Source organism: Vanellus vanellus, assembly GCF_965231255.1.
Source record: "Vanellus vanellus genome assembly, chromosome: 3".
NCBI classification, from domain to species: domain Eukaryota; kingdom Metazoa; phylum Chordata; class Aves; order Charadriiformes; family Charadriidae; genus Vanellus; species Vanellus vanellus.
In genome coordinates, this window is record NC_138907.1 from 92387313 (window position 1) to 92412931 (window position 25619).

The 25619-nt window shown below is 36.8% G+C and overlaps 1 protein-coding gene across 1 annotated transcript in view; it reads left to right on the top strand.

Moving 5' to 3' along the window:
- The window catches only part of PHIP (PHIP subunit of CUL4-Ring ligase complex), a gene marked incomplete at its 5' end in the record, with an annotated part of 109430 nt that overhangs the window by 34011 nt on the left and 49800 nt on the right, over nucleotides 1–25619 (top strand). The window contains 6 exons of the mRNA XM_082481492.1: nucleotides 5048–5118; nucleotides 5921–6021; nucleotides 6132–6172; nucleotides 7291–7389; nucleotides 9413–9566; nucleotides 10528–10662. Of these exons, the coding sequence (XP_082337618.1) occupies nucleotides 5048–5118; nucleotides 5921–6021; nucleotides 6132–6172; nucleotides 7291–7389; nucleotides 9413–9566; nucleotides 10528–10662 (601 nt within the window). The remainder of the gene's footprint in view (nucleotides 1–5047; nucleotides 5119–5920; nucleotides 6022–6131; nucleotides 6173–7290; nucleotides 7390–9412; nucleotides 9567–10527; nucleotides 10663–25619) is intronic.

Sequence of the window (25619 nt, forward strand, 5' to 3'; positions counted from 1 at the left end):
TTATACATTATGTTTGAGAAGACAGAGAAACCCTTTAAGCTGTGTTTCTTCAGTATGGAAAAAAGATGACGTGTATAGTCATGAGTATCTTGAGGAGGGCATATAATGAGTAATTACTTGTTGACCCTTACTGTACTAGAGGGTATGAAGTGAAGGTAGACAATTCAAATTGGAAGGAGATGGTTCTTTACAAAACATGCAGTTAAGTTATTAAGCTCCTTGCCACAAGATATTATGCATTATATGAAGGTGTTAAAAGGCATCACTGTGTGCTTTTTCTGCTCTTACGTATCCAGTTTTGGCTAATTTAGAGGCAGGATACTGGTCTTAGATCTTAGTTTGAACTTAGTAGAGTTATGTGTTTGATATAATTGATGCTTTTTGATCCAAACTAAAACTTGATAAAAATATGATAAAGTCTAAATAAGAAACAGATATGTCTTTTGGGACTGGAACATACCTGTATGTTGCTTACAATATCGAAATAGTTTGACACCCAGAAAAGTCTTAATGTACCTCTTCCTGAATTGAACAGTATACTACGTCAGGGGAATTTCTTAGTTACAGGAAGTTTTACTTAATGTGCTAAACTGTAAGCTTTTCTAACTGTGGTTGTCATGCTTATTCCAGTAAACCAAAATAAATTATACTGGGAAACTAAGAGTCCAGTGTAATTTTCTACAAGGAGACTGTATTGTATGGACAGTGCATCTGAGTAATGGGTGTACGTTGTCATACAGGTGACTGCACTTCTTAAAACTTCAGATTTGGATCCTCTTCCAGAACTGCAGAAACATGGCAGGTTCCCTCCACATCCATTCAGTAATGTGCTGGGTCAAAACGAGTGCCAGGAATATGAGATCATAAAAGGAAATGAAGGTTCCTGATAATTTTTTTTTGTAAGGCCTTTTGTGAATTTATTTTTTTAAAACCATGTTGTGTAGGCCATCTGGAAGAGAGAATAACTGGTGGGGTGGGAAGTTTGTCCTTCCTTTTATCGCTATAGTAAACAAGACAGGCTTGCCTCTGTTCAGAGCCTTTTAAAAGGAGGAAAGCTGGCAGAGAAAATGAGATCTCTTACCACAAATATTCAAGGTCTGAACTTGCTGCCCTGTGTCTCTGTTCCAGCACCACTCCCACCACAGAAAGGAGAAATGGGAGCTTTCAAGCAAGACCAAAAGATCTGAGTAGTACAGGTGAAGGGTGCTGTCACATGAGTAAGTCAGAACTTGATTTAATGCCTCTCCTGAGCTTGACTGCACCCAGTCCTTCAAGAATGCAATTGCTATCAGTGATGAAAGTGTGTTACTAAATCGTCCAATACTTTAAATGGGGACTGGTGGCAAAATCTTGAAATTTCAGCTACTTAACAGAAAAAAAAAAATATGTATACACTCAAATCCCTGTTTTTTATACTCAGAACCACTTGAGTCATCTGGCAGTGAGTTAAGATTATGAGCTGTTGGGCAGCCTAATGATGATCATGTGGTTTATTGTAGTTTCAAGATGATTGGTAGTGCCAGCAGTACTTTGCTGAACTTTTTTGTGAAATATGGGAAAGGCAGCGATTGGATACACTACTGTGTTCAGTGTACTCTTGAATTAAAAATAATCAGTTTTGTTCTTAACTACACTGAAAACTGTTTCAGTGGAACCCAGCTTGGATGGTTAAGTTTACCAGATGAACTCCTTGTCTCTAACTGAAAACTGGACTTAGTCCCTCCTGGGAAGAGTTCCCTCTAAAACGAATATTTCCCTGTCATCTTCTTCAGGAGATGAGGAAACTTGAAATCCTTCTTTATTCACCACTTACAAAATAAGATCAAAATATTATAGAGCAATTATTTATCTGAACAGATCATGAAAAATTGGAAAACTCACTACCTTGAAAATTGTAGTATTTGCCATTAAATGGACTTTGACATCCTTTAAGCCTTCTAATGTCTAGCTCCTGATCCCAGTTCTGTTTGGGGTTTTTTTGTCTCTGCCAGTGTTTATCTTGTTTCACTCTTAGATTGCAAAAATCCTTGCCTTCAGCTTTGCTAGCAGCTCTGCTACAGTATTAATAGTATCTCTGAAATTAGGGGCTTCCCATGTTAGTCTCCCAATTTATTTGATAACCTTGTTAATTGAGGCATGTTCAGTATCTAGGTCACACATATGGCCCAGACAAGAGATGCTTGTCTGCAAAAGGATACATAACAGTAGATTTGGTGCCGTAGGATGAAAGAGACATTGGCACAGCTGACCACAGAATTCTCATGTTGTTCAAAGGAGAGTGATCAGCCTTGTTCATGTGCTTCTGTGACTAGTGTGGATGCATGTTATTAAGTGTTATAGAGCCTCTCTATATAGGCTTATAGAGACCTCTATAGAGCTCCTCTTCTTTCAGTGAAGAGGTTTCTGAGCAGGCAGTTACCAAGTATGCCTAAAAGCGGTAACATTTCAGGTAGGTTACTTTGATTTCCAAATAGAGGAATGGTAAGGTTGGTTGTTGCTTTAGATAAGGAAGTCAAAGAATGTGGCGCAAACAAGATGGGAAAACAATTGAAAATTTAGGCAGACAAGACTTTCCCCGTATTTAGTCCCCTGTTACTATTCTGGATGGTGATAGAAGACATGAGTTGGATCCTGTATCAGTTGACGGTCGGGAGAAGGAGCCTTGGGTCATCAGAAATTGAAAGATAATCTGCCTCAAGTTTAATTGAGAATTACTACAGCTGGTCAGTGCATCAAAGTTAAATTAGTTGCACGGCAAAATATTTGCATATATATCTTCTCTGAGAAAGATGCTGAGTTTTCTTGTTGTTCTCTGCCACCTGTTTGGATCACAAGTTTCCACTGTTGTTCATATGGTCTGCCAGTAACAGACTAAGGCAGCAGAACAGTCTCACAGATTTGAGTAGAAGGAGTTTACTATACTGCTTTTCTTTTCTATTTTTTCCTCTATAGTTTTAAAAAGGGGAAAAAAGCTTTGGAAAAACATGTGCTGATGACTTTGGCATTCCTGTTTTGGACAAGACGTTGATTTCTCAATTGTCATCAGTGTGGTGTGATACTTCCCATCTGCTTTCTTAAGCAGAAGACACTTGATGTTAAAGGGGCTGGTCATACATCAGAAATCAGATGTGCTGAACTTTCTTCATTAGCTTGTGGACAGGTTGTATCATACATCTGTGTTCTGGGAAGAAGTCTTGCTTGAGCCACTACATGTCCAGAGTGAGGTTAATTTGCAGGGCTTGGGTTAGGTAACCATTCCTTCACTGCTGCTGCATTTTGAAGAAGATGATCTTGAGACGTTTATATGGGGTGAGCGTGTCCCTTGGTTGAGGCACATAGACCAAATTGCTTCTGTGTCTGCTGCTCTGAGTACAGGTTACTTTTTGACTGCAGCCCCTCTCATTTCTGGATTCATGTTGAACTTAGTACGTGTCTCCTCCAGGGGGAAAACGGTTTACCAGAGCTTTTCTGGACCTCTTTATGAAATGTTTGTGAAGGTACCTTAGTGTCTTCCAGCCACTTAAAAATTGGTTTGAGAATGTATGTGAAGTGAAATGGTTAGCTTCATTTCTGTATGTTGCAAGAAATTACGCTTTTGTTCCCTTTCCATGCCTAAAATAGCACGTTAGAGAGACGTAAGTTGGAGAATTCATCTAAACTAGAACGTAAGTGCATACTTGCTCTATTTTGCAGCTGTCCTAACTCCAAAGGCAGAGTTCACAAACCACAGTGGAAGAAAACAGCAGCCTATTTATCTATTTACACTTGCTCCAAATTATGTAAGCTGCATATTGAATCATCTGATAGCTCTTTTTATGTTAGTTAAGAAGGGTTTCAACTGTTTTGTAGAATAGATCTTTGTCTTGTTTAGTGTATCTTGTTGTGAAGTTTCCTTGTCATGAGTCTGCAGGGAGTTACCTAAAAACTCCTAGAGGAAAGTTCACAGAAACAGCCTATACTGAACTGACAATTTGGAGAAAGGTTTCTTAACTGGTATTCCTGGTGTTTATTGCTTTGCTTCATGCGTAGGCACCACTAAGATTTAAGGCTTAGTGCTTTCTTTTGAGATAGCAATAGCTGATTTAGGGAGAAAGGTCTCATATGCATCTGCCTTCAGCTGAAATGAATTATATGGACTATTTTGCTTTTAAAATAGAAAATTTTGGATAAATTATGAATATGCATTCTTTTATGTTAAAACAAATCTTTAGTGATGACATTTGTGGGTGTAATGCTGCTGTTTGCTAGTAAGTTTATTCTTTGAGTGAAGATTGCAGATGGCGTACTGTGCAAGACCACCTACTGATTTGAGGTTGCTGCAGTGCATGAGCAGAATTGAAGTAATGATTGAAGAACCAGATCTGATTTGTTTTGGTTTTATACACTCTTAAAGTGCCAAATCTGTTGAAGCTTTAATTCTGTTTGCATATCAGGTTCTGAAATGCCTAAAAGAAAGCACAGGCCATAATGTAAAATTCCTTACAAACTTGTTGCTGTTGTCATGTCATTCTTTGGGCACTATTTGAAACTAACCCACAAAGAAATATATGTCCTCTGAAGAAACTGGTATATTCTGATACTATGAAAAACTCTGAATAGATTTAAATTTCTTTTGTATCCTTTTCTATAAAGAGTGTCAAGCTCTGTTTCTTCTTGTAAAAGCCGCTGTTTGCTGCAGGAGAAAACCAGGATTCCAGTACACTCAGTGGTTTAAAACTTAACATCATGGGCAGTTGGCTCTAGTGTCTTCTCTTCTGCTTTGCCAGTGACTTAAGGAGAGTGTTTTGTATAGCAGTATTAGAGGGGAGAGGGGAACAGGATTTAACTTGTGATACAACTTTCCTTGATGCATGGATTACTTAGTCCATCTGGATGTCTTAGTTTCCTAAAGATCAGATCATGAAGCATAGTCACACAAAATTGTTTATATATGGGCAGCCATCTGTTCCTTCATTTTAATTTTGTCCTTCTGTGCTTTATTTCTAAGGTACTGACTTATTTTATGAAGCCCTATTAGGAAACTATTTAACTGTTTCTTTATTTGTAGTCCAAGGCCAACGAAGTTTACAGAACGTCCTCGGCCTGGAGTCCAAATGATCTGTTCCTCTTTTAGTGCTGGTAAAAGACTTTTTTGTTGTTGTTGTTCTGTTTTCTTTTTCTCCCCTGTATCAATATAAGAAGTCATTTGGAGAGTAAAATGAAATATAATACAGTTACCATAGCATATTTGTTGTTAATAGGATGGAATTGAGTTAAAGTAGCTATTAAAAACCCAAAAATATTTAAAATAGAAATTCAGAATCTATGCATTAACTCTTGGAGATACAGGAATTCTTGAAAACAGTTAAATATAAAATGTTGAAAGTAAGTCTTTTGAATGTAAGTCTTAAAACACAATGTATAGCTTTTTCTCAGAGTGATTCTGAGAGTTGGCTTCATCTGAGATGGAATTTTTAGGGATTAGGACAGGAAGGTGTTGATTACCAGGTTCTCACAGTCTGAATCTCATGGATTCCAGAGTTGGCAATGGAAGAATGCAACATAAATAATTGGATAAAATACCAAAACTTATTTTCAGAAAGTGTACTGGAGCTCTAGTTCCATTCATTTTTTTGTTGCTAAGATTGAGGCTTCTAAGGGCTTAGTCGCAAGCAAATTGCTGTAGTTAACTCATCTTTCAGATAAGTCTGCAGATGGATATTTGTCTGAGAGCAAGTGTGAGGTAATTCAACTCCAGTTAAACTTTTGAGTTTCTAAATCTTGTTTTTACTTAAAGGTCAGTTACAGCCATAGCTGAAACGAGATACCGCTATAAATATAAGGGAATAAATTTAAGTATTTGATGTTAAGCCATTTGAAAATAGTGTAATTACATTAGATTGCCCTTTTTTCTTAAGACTTATCTGTTTGTTTTTCTCAGGTGGAATGTTTTTGGCCACTGGGAGTACAGATCACATCATTAGGGTTTATTTCTTTGGATCAGGTCAGCCAGAGAAGATATCAGAGTTGGAGTTTCATACTGTAAATACTTTTTTAAAATTACATATGTATTTGATTAAAATAATAATTTGTATAAATTTGGATAATTTGGAATAATTGATTTTTTCTTTTTCTACTTTTTTTATATATAGGACAAAGTTGACAGCATTCAGTTTTCTAACAGTAGTAGCAGGTAAGCATACAATTTGTTCAGAGCTATTTTTGTCACCTTGTGGACATTTGTAAATATTAGTTTCTGGAAGTAGTTCTAAAAAATAAATTGCTTTCTGTTTTGAGGTTCATCCAGTAAAATGATCTATAAGTATTGGATTCTCACTGTTTTGTTTTAATAATGCTCCTTCAGTTTTACAGTTGTCTCCATTGTAATGAATGATTAAAGTATTTTGAATTTGCCAAAATTAAGGAGTATAAAAAACTTGACATTTCTTCTTAAGAAATGTATGTGTATATATATTCACATATAAAATACATGTGTTTTTACATATATTTAAGGATTTAAACTTTTTTTCAGTTAAGTGACTATTGGATACAGGAAAACTGTCAAACTAGATCTAATGATATTTTGCTTAGCTACTCTAATAATGTTTCAGTGGATGTGAAGGATGCTAAAGAAAACAGTTTATTACGAAGTTTCTGATGCTTCGTTTGATTGATGTTCTAATGTACGCTTTTATTATGATACAAATAGTTGTAAACCAAGCTTCATTGTGCTCCACCCACCTCTTTCTTGTCCTTTTACCCCTGCACCCCCAAAAGGGGGAAGAAAAAGGTGGGGGAGAAACTCAAGCTGGGAAACACTTCTTCAGATAAGTGTCATAGTACTTACTCAACATACAGTGCTAGCTTATTTGGAGTAGGTTTTGTTTGTTTTAAATCATGTCTGTACTTCTGCTTGCAGGGCTCCCTGGCCCTTCAGCTATTTTTACCCCTTAAATTTCTTCTTTAGCTTAGCATGATAAGGTCAGTTTCTTTGAATGCTCGTTGGGTTATGGTGTCCCTGTGCCAGAGCAGTGTCATAACTCAGCAAGGTGCACCAAAGGTCAAGGTACAGTTAGTTTGGAAGGGGCTCGGGATAGGGAAGCAGGTTCCACTTTTTGCAGGCCTTCAGGTTTTTACTGGTACAGGAAGTGTTTTTCACCTCAAACCAGTTGTACAGCATTCTAACAATGTTTGGATTTCTTATTTATAGCTTCCTTTTTGAGTTCTAAGTTCTGGAATTCTAATTATCAAGTGTCTTTTATGTACAGATCTGCCTTTGATCTCTGAGTAACTTTTTCCCCCTTTTGTTAGATTTGTGAGTGGAAGCCGTGATGGAACAGCACGAATCTGGCAATTTAAGCGAAGGGAATGGAAAAGCATTTTGTTAGATATGGCTACTCGCCCAGCAGGGTAAGTGATGTAAAATGTTCTGCTATCAGATAGATACTTGAAGGCCATTGACATAATTTGCTGACTTACTTTAAAAAAAAAATAAAAATAGAGAGAGAGAAAGGAAAAAAAGGGGGGGGGGGGAGCTTCTTAAATTATTATTGCTTAAATGCACAATATGCTTGTCTAGCTCTTGAAGTCCAATGAAAACAAATATTTGACTACATATTCAGTTGTGGAAACTAGCTAGTCTTGAAAATATCTCCACTAGTGTTTTGAGTAGATAAAAATAATAAAAGATACTCAAAACCCATTAAAGGTCAAATTTATATGGGTTTTTTATTTCTGGAGCAAGAAAACCAGGTCAGATCTGTTGTTGAGACTGCTTGCATTTTAGTAATAAAGATACTGTGGAATCTGCATGCCCAGAAAAGCAGTATTGGGTTCTTTCATACCACATGCCAGAGCAAAGAAATCGCTTGCTCTGTAATGGGTTCTCATTTATTAAAACGGTCTGAGCATTTACAAGACTTTGTAGATATGGAATGCTTCTGTACACTAGAACAAGCACCAAAGAGGGTTGAAGATGGACAGTGACTTAGTAGGAATTGTGGCTTAAACCTTTTATTTTGGCATGGAGGAGATGTCTTCCAACTGACTGACATTAGAAAGATTTATAGTGGGTTTTCCCCTTACTGATCATACTGACTGGTCTGAAGGATTATATTTAATAGGAAAAAAAAAAATGTTTCATGAGTAAAAAAAAAGATATCTGAAAAACCAAGAGAGGGATGGAAGAAAAGGCTAAATAAGCTATAATTTCATTAGATTTTTAGATCAGAGAGTATCTTGTCAGTTACAGGCAGATGCAACAAAACACGAACATAAAACTGTTGGACAAGAGTGTATAAAACACTAGCATTTTGAAAACAGACTGAATTACTCTCTCTCTTGCATAGCTTGTAAAAATTCTTAGTTTTAACTGATACTGGGAAAAACGGGAATAGATTCTTCTTCATTGTGGTCACAAATGCTGAACTTCTTTGAGAAACTGAACTGCTCATTTCAGTAAAGCACTTCTAGCTGAATTTTGTTTTGCCCTTTTGACTAGAGGGATAAGTGCAGTTCCAAATCTGATCTTTTCTGCACAAGCACAATTTTATCGAAGAAAATGAAATTGCTACACTGAAAGGAAAGAGTGAATTCAGCTTACAAAGCCTTCTGGGTTCTGCACTGAATCTAGAAAGAAATCTGGCTATAACTACATTTTCTATTATTGAGTTGTACAATATATACTATGGTGTAATGTATTGTAGTGCTTACTATATGGAAGAGTCTATATTTTGTCTTCCTACTTGGTGGTACCATGCTATTGTTGCATTTGGTTGATGTCTTCCCAGTAATTAATGTGCTAGAGAATTCAATGGTGATTCATCTTAAAACCACACTGACAAAAATGTAATTTTGGAGTATTCTGATAGATTATGTTACAGATGGCTAGCATTTGGTTTTCATAGGTTAAAAGTAAAATACATGCACAATTAAGTGCCATTATTACTCATAGTACTATGAGTAATATATAAGGGTAGTGGTATAGTATTAAATAGAGCCTGAGAATTTAACTCATTTAAAGGTATCAGAATACTTCTCTCCATATTTATAACTATGCATTACAAATATTCTCCAGGACAAATTACTGTTCATTGGTTTACTAGTTTGGATTTTTGCTCTTCACAACAAATACTGTAGCTATCAAATTTAATTGGGTTAGGTCATGGGTCAGAGGGCATTTTCTGGAAAAACAGATCAACATATTCTTTAAGAAATTAAAGAGGACCCTATAGTTATTGTTTAAGCATCTACAATTCTTTTGTGGTTATATGTGCTACATAATGGAAAACATCTTTCACTTCTCCAGTTTCTTGAAGAAGTAATACTTTTATTCTTCATAATAAAGAAAACACAAATATTTTCACTTGTTAGGGACATAAAAACATTCTGGCAAACTAAGATTGCTTTGAAACTTTTTGCATTTTTGTTTTAGACAAAGTTTACAAGGAGTTGAAGATAAGATCACAAAGCTGAAAGTGACCATGGTGGCATGGGACCGCCATGACAACTCTGTTATAACTGCAGTAAATAACATGACTCTGAAAGTTTGGAATTCTTTCACTGGCCAACTCATTCATATTCTCATGGTAAGGTGTTTCATCTTGATTTATCAATCCTGAATGCAAAATTTATGTGTACATCATCAACATTCTTCATTACATGGTTTTTTTTTTTTCTGTCTGAAAACTGCCTTAACAAATGTTTCCAGATAATTGACGTGTAATAGATATGTCTGTCAGCTGTTTATTAGAAAATAAAGCTTTAAAGTCTCAAATACTTGTTGCTGTTCAAGATGCCTGAAACTAATTTTGGGCTTTTATTTTTTTTTCTGAAGTGCTACCTTGAAAGGAAAGAAGGAAGCAATTACCTCTTCTTACCTTTATTTAATGTGACAAATGTTTTGAAATACTGTTAATGGATAAATTTGCCCTGTTTAAAGAGAAACACGTCTGCAACCTAATCATTCCATGAGTACAAAAAAAATGGTCTTCTGGCCAGAATAAATCAAATAACATTTTTACTAATGTCTGGTACTTTTTTTTTAACTGAGAAAGTGGGTGTAACTCTAGGTAACTAGATGCTCTGCTGAAGATGGAAATATTTAATGCAAAGCTTAAAAATTTAATATTAATTTTGGAGATGTTATTCTCTAACTTGTACTTATATTTGATTCTTTATGGGAGTAAATTCAATTTCTAACTGCTAATCTGCCTAAAAAGAATTGAAATCTGCAGAGCATTAAGACCAAAACTATAGAATGTTGTGGAGTCTAATCTTTTAAAATCACGGTGAAGGCATTGGGACATATTTGTTGTGGAGGTGGCATACTTGACATACTTCTTAGGAAGCTAAAATTGCCACTGGATGGAGATGAGTATAATACACTGCTACAAAAAAAAAAAAAAAAAAAAAAAAGTGTGGTCAAAATAGTTGTTCTTTGAACACTTTCATGGGTTGATGTTGCGGTTGCTAGTGTTATTGTATTGAATTCTTGGGTAAGTATTTGAGACAATGCTCTTGTTCATCTTTCTGCATCTTAAATTTCAGGGACATGAAGATGAAGTGTTTGTACTTGAACCTCATCCATTTGATCCAAGAGTTCTCTTCTCCGCTGGACATGATGGAAACGTCATAGTTTGGGATTTGGCAAGAGGGGTCAAAATCCGGTCTTACTTCAACATGGTAATTACTGTGCTTTATGCAGATATGTCAAAGCAACCTTTCTAAACTTTTTGCTTTTAGTACGTTCTTAGGTAGGCCATCTTGAAGCATGCATTTGTGTATAGGGCAAGATCCTGCATCCAGTGAGGTCAAGAGAAATTCCTATTCAGTTTAGTGGGGCAAAGATTAAATCTGTAAAATGTAACAAGTTCTTTCTTTGGCTGTATTTCATAGTATCATCTTTCTATATGCTTCATCCACATGAAATTGGAGTGTTAGCTTACATTGTCAGAGATCATGTGTAAGGGACAGGGTGACAGAGACCCTCCTTTAGTGCTCTGTTTCCTGCCTGGGGAACCAAGGTAGAACTTGGTTTATTTTTGCATTACTAATTCTTAATCTGGCTAAAACTCTTCAGGAGTCACCTGACCTCATACAATGTTGTTGTATGCTGCCTTGGCCTATTGGACTGAATACTGTCAGCCTTTCTGTGTAGAGCTCTTCCACATGCAGGTTTCATATTTGGTCTATTCTGTGCTAAACTATTCTTCTGGAAGATGGATGCAACAGATATTTCCATCTGTTTCTTGATATTAAGTGGGTCTTTGCACATACCTTTTTCCTCAAAAAGGTAGTGTTGTATTGGGCAATTCAGACTTTGTCTCCTGGAGATGAAAGCATATGAAGAATCATTGAGAATGCCGGGAGTAGGCAAATGGGCTTCATCCAGCCTTCAACCATAGTAGAATGGCAGTCTTGGAGACCAGCATAAAGAAGATTATCTGAAGAAGAGACCTGCCATAGATGTACTCACACACCAAAAAAAAAAAAACCACCAAAAAAAAAAAAACCAAAAAAAAACCCCACACAACCAAAAAAAACCAACCACAAAAAAAAAAAAAAAAAGAAAAACAACAAAACAAACCTAAACCAGCATTTAGAAATGAAGTCAAGCCAGGAAGGTCACTCTGAACCTAAAGCAAGAATTTGAGATGTGTAGTGTACAGTACAGTTCACAAAGTCTCTGAAGAAATTCTGCCAAGCTTAATGGGAGAGAGAGCTGCCTAGACCAGGTTCAGTATTGTTCCCTCTGCATTGATTTCTGTAACTGAACTTAAGAAGGATCCAAGACAATCATCTTGGAGCTAGGAGTGCAAATCTTCATTACTCAGTGCTATTCACTGTTATTAGTTGAGGTGTATGTTCTCATTGCATGGTTAGGTTGCCTTTCCACTACTGCTTACAATGGGTGTGTGATAGTTTTCATGGAATGTAAGTCTGTTTAAGAGCTATCAGAATCTAAATTATGGATGCCTGTGACATTAGGCAACCCCCTGAAAGACTGAAATATTTATTTCAAGGGTGCAGTGCAACACAAACATCTAAAAAGGGTAAAAATCGCATACGTTTTAGGATCTTTGAAGTCAGAGAAATAGGTAGACAATCAGAAGATCTCAGCAGCTAGTAATCTGTGCTTCATGCTAGAAATGAATGTGAGAAAATCTGCCTGCTGTGTGAAGTGAGGGGAATTGTAAATCTGGCAATCAATCGTCTGAAACCAATGAATAAGTCATATGAGCCAGGTATGCAAGAGAGGCATCTCGACAGTCTCTGAATATTTCACCAGCCAGTCTTCTATGCCTGATGCTTCAAAAGACATGGGTAGAAATTACGGTTTTTCTTAGATGATTGGGGTTGGGGGGTGGGGGGAATGCTTCTAGACCATGAGACTTGATTGCACAGTCACCTCTGCAGAGCTGCAAATGTGAAGTGTTCTTATTTACTAAGGGAGGCCATGAATACATACGGAGCTGCCAGCCTTCTCCCAGTTTCCGAACTGGCATATCAGCCTGGAACATCACTAGAATAGCTACTGTTAAGTTATTCTGATAACCGTTGTGACCTTCGTTGACTTGTTCAATATGTCATCTCATACTTCTGAAAAACAGTATGTATATTTGTATTCAGGGGATGGGAAATTTTTACAGATTGGGTTCTTTTGGATCAAACAGGGAACATCATCTGGAGGAACCAAGCAAGCCTGAAAGTTGAATGGCACGAGATACCTGCTTTAGCATTCAAGAACCTCTTACTATCGTTGCCTGGCAAAATGGTTTCTGTGGTACACGAATTAGCACTGGATGACTTTGTCATAACAAAAGCTCCTTAAAAAAATATTGCAGATCTTGGGGGTGTTGTTTGACTTAGCAAAATCTTAGGTCACTGTTAGCTTAATGATAGTCCAGTCAGGTGTTCCCATGCTAAATGGATTGCTTGATATGTTTAAAGCCTTGTGACAAATCCCTAAAGTAGAGTTGGGTATTTTTAAGTCATCTGTACCCTCCACCCCTGAATTTCTTCTGAGGGAAGAATCTGAGGGATACAGGCAGTGCCAGTTGGTTTGAAACTATTCTTTTATCCAGACAGTGAATGAAATTGCAAATCCAAATACACTTTTTGTTTTGTATTTAACTTAAATGGGGGGAATCAAAGTTAACTTGTGCCTTGCTGATTACAGATAGGTGCCACTAGGATACTCTTACGGTTTTACAGAACGTTCTTTTCCAGGTTTTTAAATTTAAGATTTTCTATTAAATTGATTGGCACAATCACAGTTAATTTGAAACATCTTTGGTCTGTTTGCCCAGTTTTTGGTCTTATAATTAATAGTAAACTCATCCCATAAATGACTGTCTGTACACATGGGTTTACTCTCAGTAAGTATGTCTGCATTTTATATATCCTACACTTTCACCTGTAGTCTTCACTTCATTTGATCTAATTCTGTAAGTATCACATAACTTGATGTTGGAGTTCGTGGGCATTCAGAACTGGTTTAATTCAGTGACTTGACTTAGCTAGACTCTAGGAATGTATTCACTACCTCAGAGAGTGAAATTTGCTGTAGAAATATCAAGAGTGTGAGAGGGTTAAAGCTTTTCAGAAAATTTTGAGATGCAGCAGATAAGTCCTGGGATGGTGGGATGGTTTTAAGTTGCACGTGCAAGTACAGGTACTTGCTCTTTTGTGGCCTGTGTAATATCCCTGCCAGTCCTGACTTAATACAGCTGCTAATGAAAAATGTCCTCTCAGTGTGTTTTTGTCATTCATTTTTCCAAGGAATCAATGGGGTTGTAGCTTTGGTGTTGTAATATCAGGGCAGTTTCAAGTGCAGTATTTCCACGTGCTGAAAAAAACAGGGTGATACACCTTAAGTGGTTGCTGCAGCCAACTGTTTTATGGCTTATATATTTCACAAAGGCAGTGGTTTTGCTACAGAAGTACAACACAAACCCTTGTAAATGTTTAAATTGTGGCTTGTTACCCAGGGCCTAGGTTTACTGAAGGATTTAACTGTTGTGGCACCAAAGTTATCTGGGACCAAGGTACTTAGTCTCCAAAGTGGAATGCAGTAACCTACCAAATCCTCAGTTTACTGAGCAGTGTATGAGATTTAAGTGTCTTAATGGATGAGCCAGGAAAAAACAATAGGCTAAATGATGAGCTGTCTAGCGAAAGCCACTGCGTTGTAATGTACATAGAGATATATTTGAAATGCAATTTCTTACTCAAAGCTGCAGTGAAGCATCTGGATCCCTTGTGTGGTAAGGCACCTTTCCAGTAACTGGGGGAGGTCCCTGCTCTCCTAAAAGAAGGGTGCAAGGAGCAGATGGCACTCATCTTTTCAGATTGCCTTAACTAATGTTAAACTCTTGAGCTGGGAAATGGAAGACCTAGATTCTGTTCTCTCCTTAGTGGCAAGGTGTTCAATTTGGCATCTGCCACTTAGCCAGGAGGGCGTCTCTGCTACAAATGTCTAGACAGGACTTTTTCCTAACTTTCCCTTGAAGTTATGCTACTGTGGAGAGGTGTGAATCTGTAGCCTGTGGGTTTAGGCACTTCTGCTAGGCTTGTTTTCTTGGGTATGGAAATCATGTTCTCGGTAAATTAGAAAGTGGTAGAAATGTACTTTGGCTTCAAGCTTCAGGCAAGCTCTTGAACTTCCAGGATTAGTACTCTGTTAAGTCAAAAATAAAAGCTGTACACCAGTCAGTTGTTGTCATAGGATCGGTTTACTTTCAGGTGTCCTCTCTAAGTTTCTTCTTAATAGACCTGACAACTTGGTTTGTTAGGAATGCCAGGGTTGGCACTCAGATGTGCTGCAGCTTAGCCTTATGCTTGTAGTTCCTGTAGGCTTTAGGCAGAAGTTTCTCAATTCTGAGAATGTAAGGGGGGAAAAAGAAAACTACAGGGACTTAAGAGTCTTCCATATCAAAAAGGAGGTGCCTAGTAATGTTAGGGGGATGCGTGGGGTTTGGTTTGGTGATTGGGTTTTTGTTGGTGTTGCAATTTGGACATTAAGTACTGGTGTTCCTTGAATCTGACCCCAAAATAGGGTTGTGGTATTATAGTGTTGCCCTTGATTTTTATTTTTTGGACTTAAGTATTTTTATTTAAACAGTACTTCTGAGGGCTGAGCGCTGCTGATGCAGACTGCTTGCAAAAGGTGCTCTGTCTGGAGGCTTAAGAGTATAGGTTTCTCCTGTGGTAAAGCTAATAGTTCTTGCCCCATAAGTGGGCTGCTCTGTAGAAGAATATTTCTTAAAGTTTCATAAAAGATTTCAGGATATGTACTGGTCTGTAGCTCTGTTCTTTCTTTTTTTTTTTTTTTTTTAATAATTTGGTTTACAGCATAGCTTTATGAACAGTTGCAGGAACATGGCGACTGCAATACTTAAGTATGCCACTGAAAGTATGAAAACTGTACTGCAGAAGCAAGAATGAAAGACTAGGGGAGAGTAGGCATTTTTACAATCTTTGTTGCTATAGCATACTGGATTTTAGTACTGCATTTCTGAATGTAATTGCTTTGCCTAAATCTGATACCTGACTCAGCAGATTTTGTTAGTAAGCATTGCAATTACTGCACCAGGAAGCTCGTGTGTTAGTTGATAAAGACTAGCCTTTTGGCTTCTTAAGAAATCCTTGTGTAATGTAGGAATTAATCAAGTAAGAATACTAATGCCTTTAAATAAAAAATGGTTCACCTGGGTAACAGCTTTCCAAAACAAAACCTAAACAAAACCAACAACCAAAAGATCTTTCATGAGTAGTTGTTGCTCTTCACTGTCTTATGTCTGACATGACTCGCGTGCCTTGGGGTCCTCCTGTGGGCCCCAACGCCTGTTAAGGTCGTTGAGCAGGCTTCTGCTCACTTGTAATCTTAATGTGTTCCTCCTAGTGGTTGTGAAGAGTTCATTTGGACTGATTCTTGGTAGGTTACCTTGGTGCTAAGGTCAGTCTTTCTGAGCACTATCATGTATTATGGTATTCTTTGCAACGTGCTCTGGGTGGGTGATAGTTCTGGAACCTGCTTTGAACTCAGTGCAAAGGTAGCCTTAGTCCTTTTGTATTCTGAAGAATGCTTTGAAATACTGATACAAAAAGTATGTTTTTATGACCTTGTATTAAATTCACAGATCTGAATACTTCAAAATCCTTCTACTTTTGTGACTTTGTCTGACTTGCTGAAAAGGCTAAGCCACCTTAGCCTTTGACACTTAAAGGTCAGCCTATCCATCTCCAGCTGTTGTAAATTTGATGATCAGTCTTTTTCTAAAGGCCAAAGCATGTTTAATCAGTGCATGTAGAATACCATGAGTATATTTCAGAAACGTGTTACAACTTGAGCTCTGTAAACTAGTGATTTGAAGCAACCTTCTGATTCTCTTTGAGGAGGAGGAAGGAAAAAAAAAAATTCCTCAACAAACCTGTTCTCTTCTCGCACCTTCATCTTCCTTTGAAATGGCAAATAACTGTGTTGCATTTGTGAAAGAAAAGCATTAGTCTCTCCCAGAAACACCATTGTTCTGTGTGTCACTGAGTAAATGTTGCTTGCCCTGGAAACAAGATTGGTACTTTAAGAATAGTGGATGATTTCTTACAGCAATGTAACTGTTACTGCTTGAATTTGGTGTTTGTTCTTATGCCCTCCCTCCTGCTTTTATGGAAACCATCAGAAAAAGAAAAATAAAAAAAAACCTTTAAAATTGCAAAGCCTGAGGAGGAGGCTGACCTGCTTGTGTTGGAGAGGATACAGGGTAGAGTTGCATTTCTTGGCTGTTTTTGAAAAACTCTGATCTTGGGGCTAAGATATGCTTCTTCATTGAGACGTAGAAAGACAGTAATGTTTTTGATAGCTGTAGGTGCGGTAAGGTAGGATGAGGCTTCTTACAGCTTTTCAGATGTTGTAGAAAAAAAGTGATTGTTTTTTTTTTGTTGTTTTTTTTTTTCATCTAGATCTCTGTACCAGAATCCTAGCTGTTTGCTTTTCATTCTAGGCACTTTTCTGTTGGAAGCTCATGATGAATAATCCCACACTTTCATGTAAAATAAATTACATTTACATGAATAGGCATTATATCCAGAACTAGGAAGCTTGTGTCTTGCATGTGTTCTTTCCAATATGCTTATTAATTAGCAACTAGTGATGACACTTAGACCTTAAATATGAACAGTTTTTAAACAAAGTAAGGACTTGAACTCTTTTTTGTTTATTTCACAAAATGTTAAATAGCTTATTCAAAGATTTGGCTAGTGTGATGAGCATGGTTTCTTCCATCTGTATTACAAACCAAACATTAAAGCAGGTATAATGTAAGCAGCCAGATTGAAAATTGTCAACTTTCTAATAAGTTAAAAGTTTTTGCAGTTGCAATTTTAATATCAATTTAAATAATTTTAAATGAAGTTGGAAAAAATCGCATATTATCAGCCCAGAAGCAAATTACTTGAGATTTTAGTATAAAGTCTGGATTTAAGTACGTAAACAAAGTTGTATTTAATTTTTTTGTTGTTTTTTTTTTTTCTTCTAAAGAAAATTTGTGACAGCTATAAGAAAAATAGGGACAAAACGTTTAGTTCTTGGAGTTCAGAGGTTAAAGGACATCTTACTGGAACCTTATGTAAATAGTTCTGGATCCTTTCAGCACGATAAACTTATTTTGACTTTGCCATGTCAAAACTTAAGTATAATTGTTCCCTTTAACAGGTACATTAATGGGAAACAGCAACTCTGAAGTTCTTGGTGCTGAAAAATTTTCAGAGTACTTAAATATAAACTGTTGTTGAACATACATTACCAACAGGCATAAGCTGCTTCATCAGTGGAGCTAAGAAATCTGTAGGCTGATCTTTTGCTTGTGTTCTTGGTTGCAGTTAGAAAAGTACTGCAGAAGTTGATAATCTTTGGGGGGGGACAGGACCCAAACAAAGCCCCCCCCCCAAAAAACAAACAAACAAACAAACAAACAAAAAAACAGAAAAACCAAAAACCCAACCCCAAAAAAAGCTTATAGCCTTGCAGCAGTGTATAAATGGTAATGAAACTGCAAACATTTTAGCTATCAGATTGTTTGGGTTATGACTTTTGGCAGCATTTAATGTAAAAATGGAGAGCTGTAATTTGAGAGATAGCTGGTTGGGATTTCTTAGCAAGTCTTAAGACCAGCTACTTGGTGTGACCAATTTAATGCATTTTTTTTGCCACAAATTAAAGAGAAAATATCTGAAAATTGAAAAAATACCACAGCTTGTTTATGTAGCTTTCAAGCAAATGTGAATGATACCTTTCTCAGTGTTATTTAATTTTTAAAGAAGGGATTGTGTTTTTTTTTACTTGAAAATTCATTATCAATTAGTTTGAAATTTCCCTTTTAATCTCTATACATCTGTCAGGTACATGAAGTGAGGCAATTGTGTAAGTACAGCTTGATAGACATTTTTGAAAAGCTGTAGTAGCTGTGTCTGAGTGTTCCTGAAGGTGGTAGTTGTGAAGAATGGAAGTTTTACTTCACTAGAAGTTCTCTGTCTCTATACTTAAGAAGATAAGATGCCAGCATTTGCTTTTCACGTTTAAAGGATTTCAACATGACCACATTTCTAACAGTTACCACTAGAAAAGTTAGGTAGAAGAAAAGGTGTGTTGGAAGTATCTTGTGATGATGCAGGACTGCTCATTAAAACCTTATTTACCTATCAGTGCTACAGTAGCTTTCATTAGACTATGTTCTAACTTTTTAGGCAGTGAAGTATGCAATGCTTTCATATGCTCAAAAGAATAGAACTTGTTTGGGGATACTTACAAACTTATTTTTAGGTCCCTTGATTTCCTGACCAGTCTTAAAGTTTAGACCCAAGCTCTTACGATTGTGCTATAGTAAAGAAAAAAAAAGTTACTCTTTTTGGTTCTTTGTTTCCTTTTTCAGGTTGCTTCTTTCTTAAGAAGCCTTGGGCTGAGGAAACAAAAAATGGATTTGATATGCTTGTTTAAAAGGTGATCTCTGAAATTCCTTTATTTCATTTGATTGCTTTTGAAAACAATGGAGTAGTAGAATCAGGAAGCAGATACAACCTGTCTTAAAAGGCCACCCTCTTCTGGTTATGTGATGATTACAGTTGTATAGCCCTACAGTGCTGCTGCTATTTCAATGAAATGTCTTAATGAAACAGGTTGTGCTGGCACAAAATCAGGAAATGTAGTGAAATATATTACAACAAAGCAATAGTTGTATTTAAAACATTTAAGCTTGTTTTTGAAATTGAAAATGTGTACTGTCACGCATCCAGTGAGAAAGCTTGAAGCAAGTGGATACGTTTAAGCTAGTTTTGCTTTACATTTGCTAGGTGAAGTTGCCATGGTGAATATATGCCTTTTCATAGTCAGATACTAGTTAATCTGTGTAAATGCAGATAAATATTTTATATTTTAAAAAAATAATCCACATGTTGATGTTAAGGCTGTAAAGTTCTGGCCACATAGACATTAAGAAGTAAGGACAAGATTGCTGAAGCTGATGTCTTGAGTGTTTTGTCCCGAAGTCTGAAGCTAGATGATTGTCTAATTAATGCAGAGTTGTCTGGTACTATTCCTGGTTCCATGCGTTTCTTTCCAAGTGGGTACTTAATTACTTTTATAGGGTGTATGGTAGTTGCATTGCATGGTCCTTTTTCAAGCTTACACATTTTCCTCAACTTTCTGACGTGTAATGTATCTTAAAAATTTTTAATAGAATCACTTTCTTGGCTTTGTGAGCTTTGGATACGTTGTTTTATTTGAAGCTATTAGCATAAGCAGTGACTGAAATTGTCATATATAAAACTTGACCATAAAAAGGTCGAGTTCAGGCAGCCCATAAGAATTTTCCTGGTTTCTACAATGGAAATTGTAGAGGGTGTAATTTTGACCCTACTTTAAGTTAATGGAGAGTCTGCACTACAGTTGAACAATCAGATGGTCTGGATGCAGTCACGTGTTGGTTGTTTTCCCCTTCCCCTCAGCCTTTCTGCCATCTTCCCACATGTCTTATGTTTTTATATAAATTGGGGAGAAAAATTGGGAGCCCCCATGGAGGTGTTAATAGTAATGTATTTCATAATGGCAATGATGTCTAGTTTTTTTGAATTTGGGCACACACATCCCCTCTTAATGAATGAATATTTTAGTACAGTATAATCTTTGTTTTGCTTGGAATCTACTGTCAGTGTTATGGCATCAACTGATTCAGGTCAAAAGGGTTTCTTCCTGCAAGTTGTCAATCAAGCAGAGGCTACTAAGTTGCAATTGGATTTTTCTGTGTGCTCCAGCTCCTTCAGAGAGCTGATTGTTGACTGTCATTTATTTTTAGCTTTGAGTGGAGACTTCATTACAGGCACGTCCTATACTATGCCTCCGTATATCTGTGTATCTTAATGTTTTTCCTGCCCCATCTTCTGAGGTCTGATCTGTGTGATACGGTTCCTTACTTTCTAATACTACTTCAACTTTCAGTGCAACCTGATAAACTCTGAAGTCCTAACAGCATTATCATAATGCTTACGTTTTTCCCTTTTTGTTAATCAGTAAACCTGCATGGCCTAACTAGATCTTTGTTGGCAAATACTTGATTAGTTTTAGCCTAAATTACATACCAAAAAATTGGCGTCCCTGTCAGAAGAGCAACATGGAAGATCAGATTCCATCTAGGACAGTTCAGCAGAATGCTCTGTGTATGGATTTTTTTTTTGCCACATGAGTTGACTTGTTGGACTAATGTCCAAAAGGCATACCGCTTACTCATATGGACAATGTATTGTAATCTCCGGTGTTAACTAGAGATTATAAACAGTTATATCTTACGTTGTGGCCTTCATAAAGTCTGACGAGACTTCCAGTTTTGCTAGGATTATATGGGGTTGTATTTTAGATCAGGTTTTGTAGTCATCTGAAATACAGAATGACTTAGGATAGGATTGTAGATGCATTATTTTTGAATCAGTCAGTGTGTAGTCGTACTAAAATGTGTTTGAAATTTTCGAGAGCTTCCACATTTGAATAGTATGTAAGAGCAGATCCTGAAGAACCAATTCTGAAAAGCAAAGCCAGCATGATGCTCTCCTAGTCCAAGTGGAAGCCAGTACTGAATTTGCAGGATGTTTATTAAGAAAAAATTTAACAAAAAAAGAAACTGTAAATACTTTTTATATAACTTCAGGCATCCATAAGGTGGGTGATCTGTCAGACCTTTTCGTTGCTATGTTTATCCTTCAAGAAAAATACCACATTCCTGAATGGATAACTGACTTGGGTGGTAGGAAGACAGAAACATTTTCAGTGAACATCTTACTCTTAATTTAATTACTTCTTGTTCTCTTCCTACCATTTGATCCTTTGTTATTGTTTTGGAAGCACTGTAGAAGCCCAGCTGATTTTGATTTATTTTATTAAAAAAAAAAAAGCTTAAAAATTAAGTGTTCTTTCCACTTCTCCAGATCTGCAGCAACCACTTCTAACTTTGCACAAAGTCCATAAATAGATATCTTTTGGCTTACCGTGGAAGTATGCTGTGATCGGAGTTGTTCTTAAAGCAAAGAAAAACATAAACCTGCAAAGGAACTTCAAAATACTTTGAGACTGATTTGACTCAAGCAGTTATGATGTAATTTAATCACTTCTGAAAGAGGTTATATGTTTTAGTAACAATTAGTTAATTTTGGGTTTTTTGCTAGTTTTAGAAAGCTGTTCTAGCATAACATTGTGATTGTTAGAATCTAAATTTGTGTTTTCAAGTTTGAATGTTGCTTGTAACTAATTTTCATTTGTTCCTATGCATCTATGTAGAGTAGTTCTCTTCCTGCTAAAGGTCTTTTTGTATAAGCATACAAAATAGTCCTCTTTCCTTCGTGTCTATGTTGAGAAGCTGAGCTCTTAGGATTTCCATTATCGTGATGAGTGGAAACATTTCTCTGTAGCTGTTCCATTTAGAATTTATTCATCTTGAACATGGGAAGCAAAAATTCTGTGTACTGCTTTCGAAGAGTTTGTTCTTATCATTGTCTGTTTGTCTAGTATGTATGCACTTTCTCTTCTGGATATGCTTCTGGTATGGTTTAGGATTATGGTTTTCTTTTTGTTGTTGCATTATATGTGACACATTGCAGTGAATACACAGTGATCTTTCTTCCTGTGTTTCCAACTAATTGCCTCAGTCACTTACTGTGAAGGCCGTGAGAGAACACTATCTACCTCAGGCTAGTAGAGGCTTAGTTCACTGACTTTTTAAACAGTGCTGATGACTTGTGGTGGAAGGCGTGATAGAAATTCATAGTATTATTGCGTGTAGACTGAGTTCTGTTATTTTTTCTGGCAGTGAGTGTGTTAGTAAGTTATTTCTAATCTTACTGTCTTCATGGTCTATTGCATTTTGTCCTATTGGCTTTTAATTGCTCCAGTCAATGTCATTTGTGCTGTGTCCCAAATCTGTTCTCAGTGGATAATTTCCTAATGTTCATTTCATCAACGGGCTCTTACTTTGCCTGTAGTCACTGACAGAAAGGCCTGGCTTGAGGAACTTCACTGATGACATCCTTTGTGTGTCTTTTCAAAACCAGTAACTCTTATCCTTTGCTTAGCAAGTTTACCTACTCTGCATTTCTCCTACTAATCACAGTTCCATTTGAACTAAGTTTTCAGTGCCGTATCATGGCTGTGAAATCTAGCTAGGTTGAAGGAATTACATTTTCATGGCTTAAAAGCAGTTATTGGACTGAAGAAACTCTAAGTTTGTCTGGTTCTCTCTTGATTAATTTTCATTTTACTTGATTTTTTTTTTCATGTCTCTTACTTGTCTTAAAAACTAGGCTCTAAGTCTTTCTTACAGTCTATTTAAAACAAGTCAGAAAGGCTTTTTATTGAGCTCTCTCTCTCCCTGTAGGTGGTACTACTTTGTTTTCATACAACAAATTATTTTTATGCATCTAAGACATGTTTCTTTGTGTACTAGTTTCATAGCTCTTTTCTCCCTGGTTTAGGGGAGAACAATAAGCTCTCTTCAAAGCTGGGAGGAAAAGAGTAACTTAACTTTCCTTTTTCATTCTTTTATTTCATCAACATTCCTTCTTTCATGATGTACCAATGTCCATCTATTCCCTTGGTAACGATAATACAAGCTTAATTCTTGGGGTTGAGACTATAAGTAATCTTAACTTAGTCCTCATTGTATAGCATCACTGGTTCTTTCCTGTTTGTGGCCAAAGAATGCTTGCTGCTTGCTTTGCTACCAGCAGTGTCTTAGCATCTTTACTCTGGGCTACCCTTTGTTGGGACAGCTCTTAATTGACCGCTTTTTCTGTTTTCATGACTAGTCTCTTCCCTTCACCATTGATATCCTTTTATTCAACAGGGGAAGGTTCCAGACAGAATAAACAGCTTATCTTCTTCAGAATACGGTCTTCATATAGTTCTTGCATCTTTGATTTGAAAGGGATGAAGTGGGGAAAGCAGCTTCCTTCTTGGTGAAGTCCTTTATCTCACTTGATGAAGCTACAGCTTCGCTGATGTACTACAGCTTCCCCTTTTGCAACTTAACATTTAGTTTCTGTTTCAAACGACCAGCTCCTTTGTGTTAACTTTATTATTGAAGAAATTCCATTGTAAAGTGTCATTTATTAATCCCAAAATATTTTTGTTTAAAATAAAGTTCTACTGGGTAGCACACTGGCAGGCTTTGCTCTTTAATTTGTAATAGTAATTATATCTTGGAAGCTTATCCCCAACAGTAATTTTTTTCTTACAATATTAAGGATCTTTATTTCCAAGTAATTGTACATCAGACTTGAGGCTTTTACTAAAAGATTTTACCATTGTACTTTCTGAAAGCACTTCTAAAATCAGATTCTGGCCACATTTAGAGTAAAACTAATTGCACTCTATTAATCACTGAATAGTAGATCACTATTCTTTTCCTTTACATAAGACGGGAATGTCTTCCAACTAACACTCTAATTCCCAGGAGTTTCTTGAAAATGGTCCATCCAAACCATGTCTTGCTGGGAAGGATTAAAAAAACCCATCATCTTAATAATCTGTTTTTTTTCCCTCTGTTATTTTTCTCCTCGCCATGGTTAGCAAATAGTTCTTCCCACACTGTACCTTGTTTTCCTTGTAAAACAAAAAGTCTTCGAATCTTAGGCTCTAGGAGAACCCTGAAATTCTATTTATGAAGGACTTGAATGTTAGGAAGCTTGGTACTTTGATGTTTCCTTTGGAGGAAGGGAAAGGGAGTGCGAATACCTGTGTAAGTCCTGCTTCTCCAGGTTTTTACTATACATCTGCAAAGCTTATTCTTGGGCTGAAGTGCCTTCCCCTTTTCACCTACCTCCCCAAACTGTCTCCCTTTATTACAGTGAGCTTTCTACATACAAAAAGCAGCACAAAGTTGTAACTTTGCCTTGGTTGTTGGATCTTGCTTAGTGTAAATTTATTTCTGCATTCCTAGCTATTGCGATGTTAGTGTCACTCGCTTCAAGCTCTGTTTTTATTTTCCATCTCTTTCTGTAGGATACCTCTGTTCATTTCTTCTGGAATAATGAGCAAAAGAGAACATAAAACTTGCAGTGGTTTATGTTCCTCTCTTGCTAATCCAGAAAATCGTTTGACTTTTATGGAAAGTACTTGTAGCAAGAAAGACCTTTATCAAATACCGGAAAGCACTGATAATAGGTGTAGCAGCCTGTACCACTGGGGGGGTGTGCAGGGGTGTGGGTGTGGATGTGTTCTAAGACCGTGGGCAAAAGATTTAGATTTCTTGCGTTTGTCTCAGCCTGTAAAATAGTGAGAACAGTACCTACCTCACAGGTTTTTCTGAGGCTTGGTTCATAACTTTTTAAAATAATGCTGGTGGCCTCTGGAAGGTGCTACAGATGCATAGTGTTCCTGCCTGCAGGCTGAATACCATTGGTTTTTTTTCTGGCAGTGTATAGGCCTGCCACAGTTAGGGAAAGAATTTTGTTTGGTGTCTCTTTAAAGAAAATGCAAAAGTGCTTTGCTGGGGAGAATAGAAAGGGGCTTTCTGAAGAGGTGCTGAAGACATGAAAATTCAGAGTGGTGATTGGTCACCTCTGCTTGATTGACAGGTTGCAGGGAAAAACAAAAACCCATTTGTTCTGGCTTAATGGAACTGGAAAACAGAAAATGAGTATCAGGTAAAAATTCCTTTTTTAAAATCTTTGCAGTTCTCCTTTAAAAAGTGGAGTTTTTACACAAACCTACACCTCCCCCACTCCAATAAATTAGGAGTAGGAATTACAGAAACAGGCAGTTGCTAAGTTGTGTAATGTGGGTTGTCTATGTCAGTGCGTTTTCTAGCGGGCAGGTGTTCTGAAACACCACAGCAGCCAATGCTACTGGGTTAGCTTAGCAAAAAGGCAAAGGATCAAAAGGGTGTAGTGACTAAGTCCTGAACTGGACCCAGCTCTCTGGTTAGGCTCATTAGCAGGACTTTCAAGGGGAAGCTTTTATTTTCACTTCCTATACTGTGCCTGCTTTGTGCATAAATCTGTCAGTTTCTACTACTATCAATTTGGCATCTTTCATGAGCATTATTACAAAATTCACTGAAAAGTGAATAGCTAAAAAGTAAACAATGTTTTAAAGTAACTTC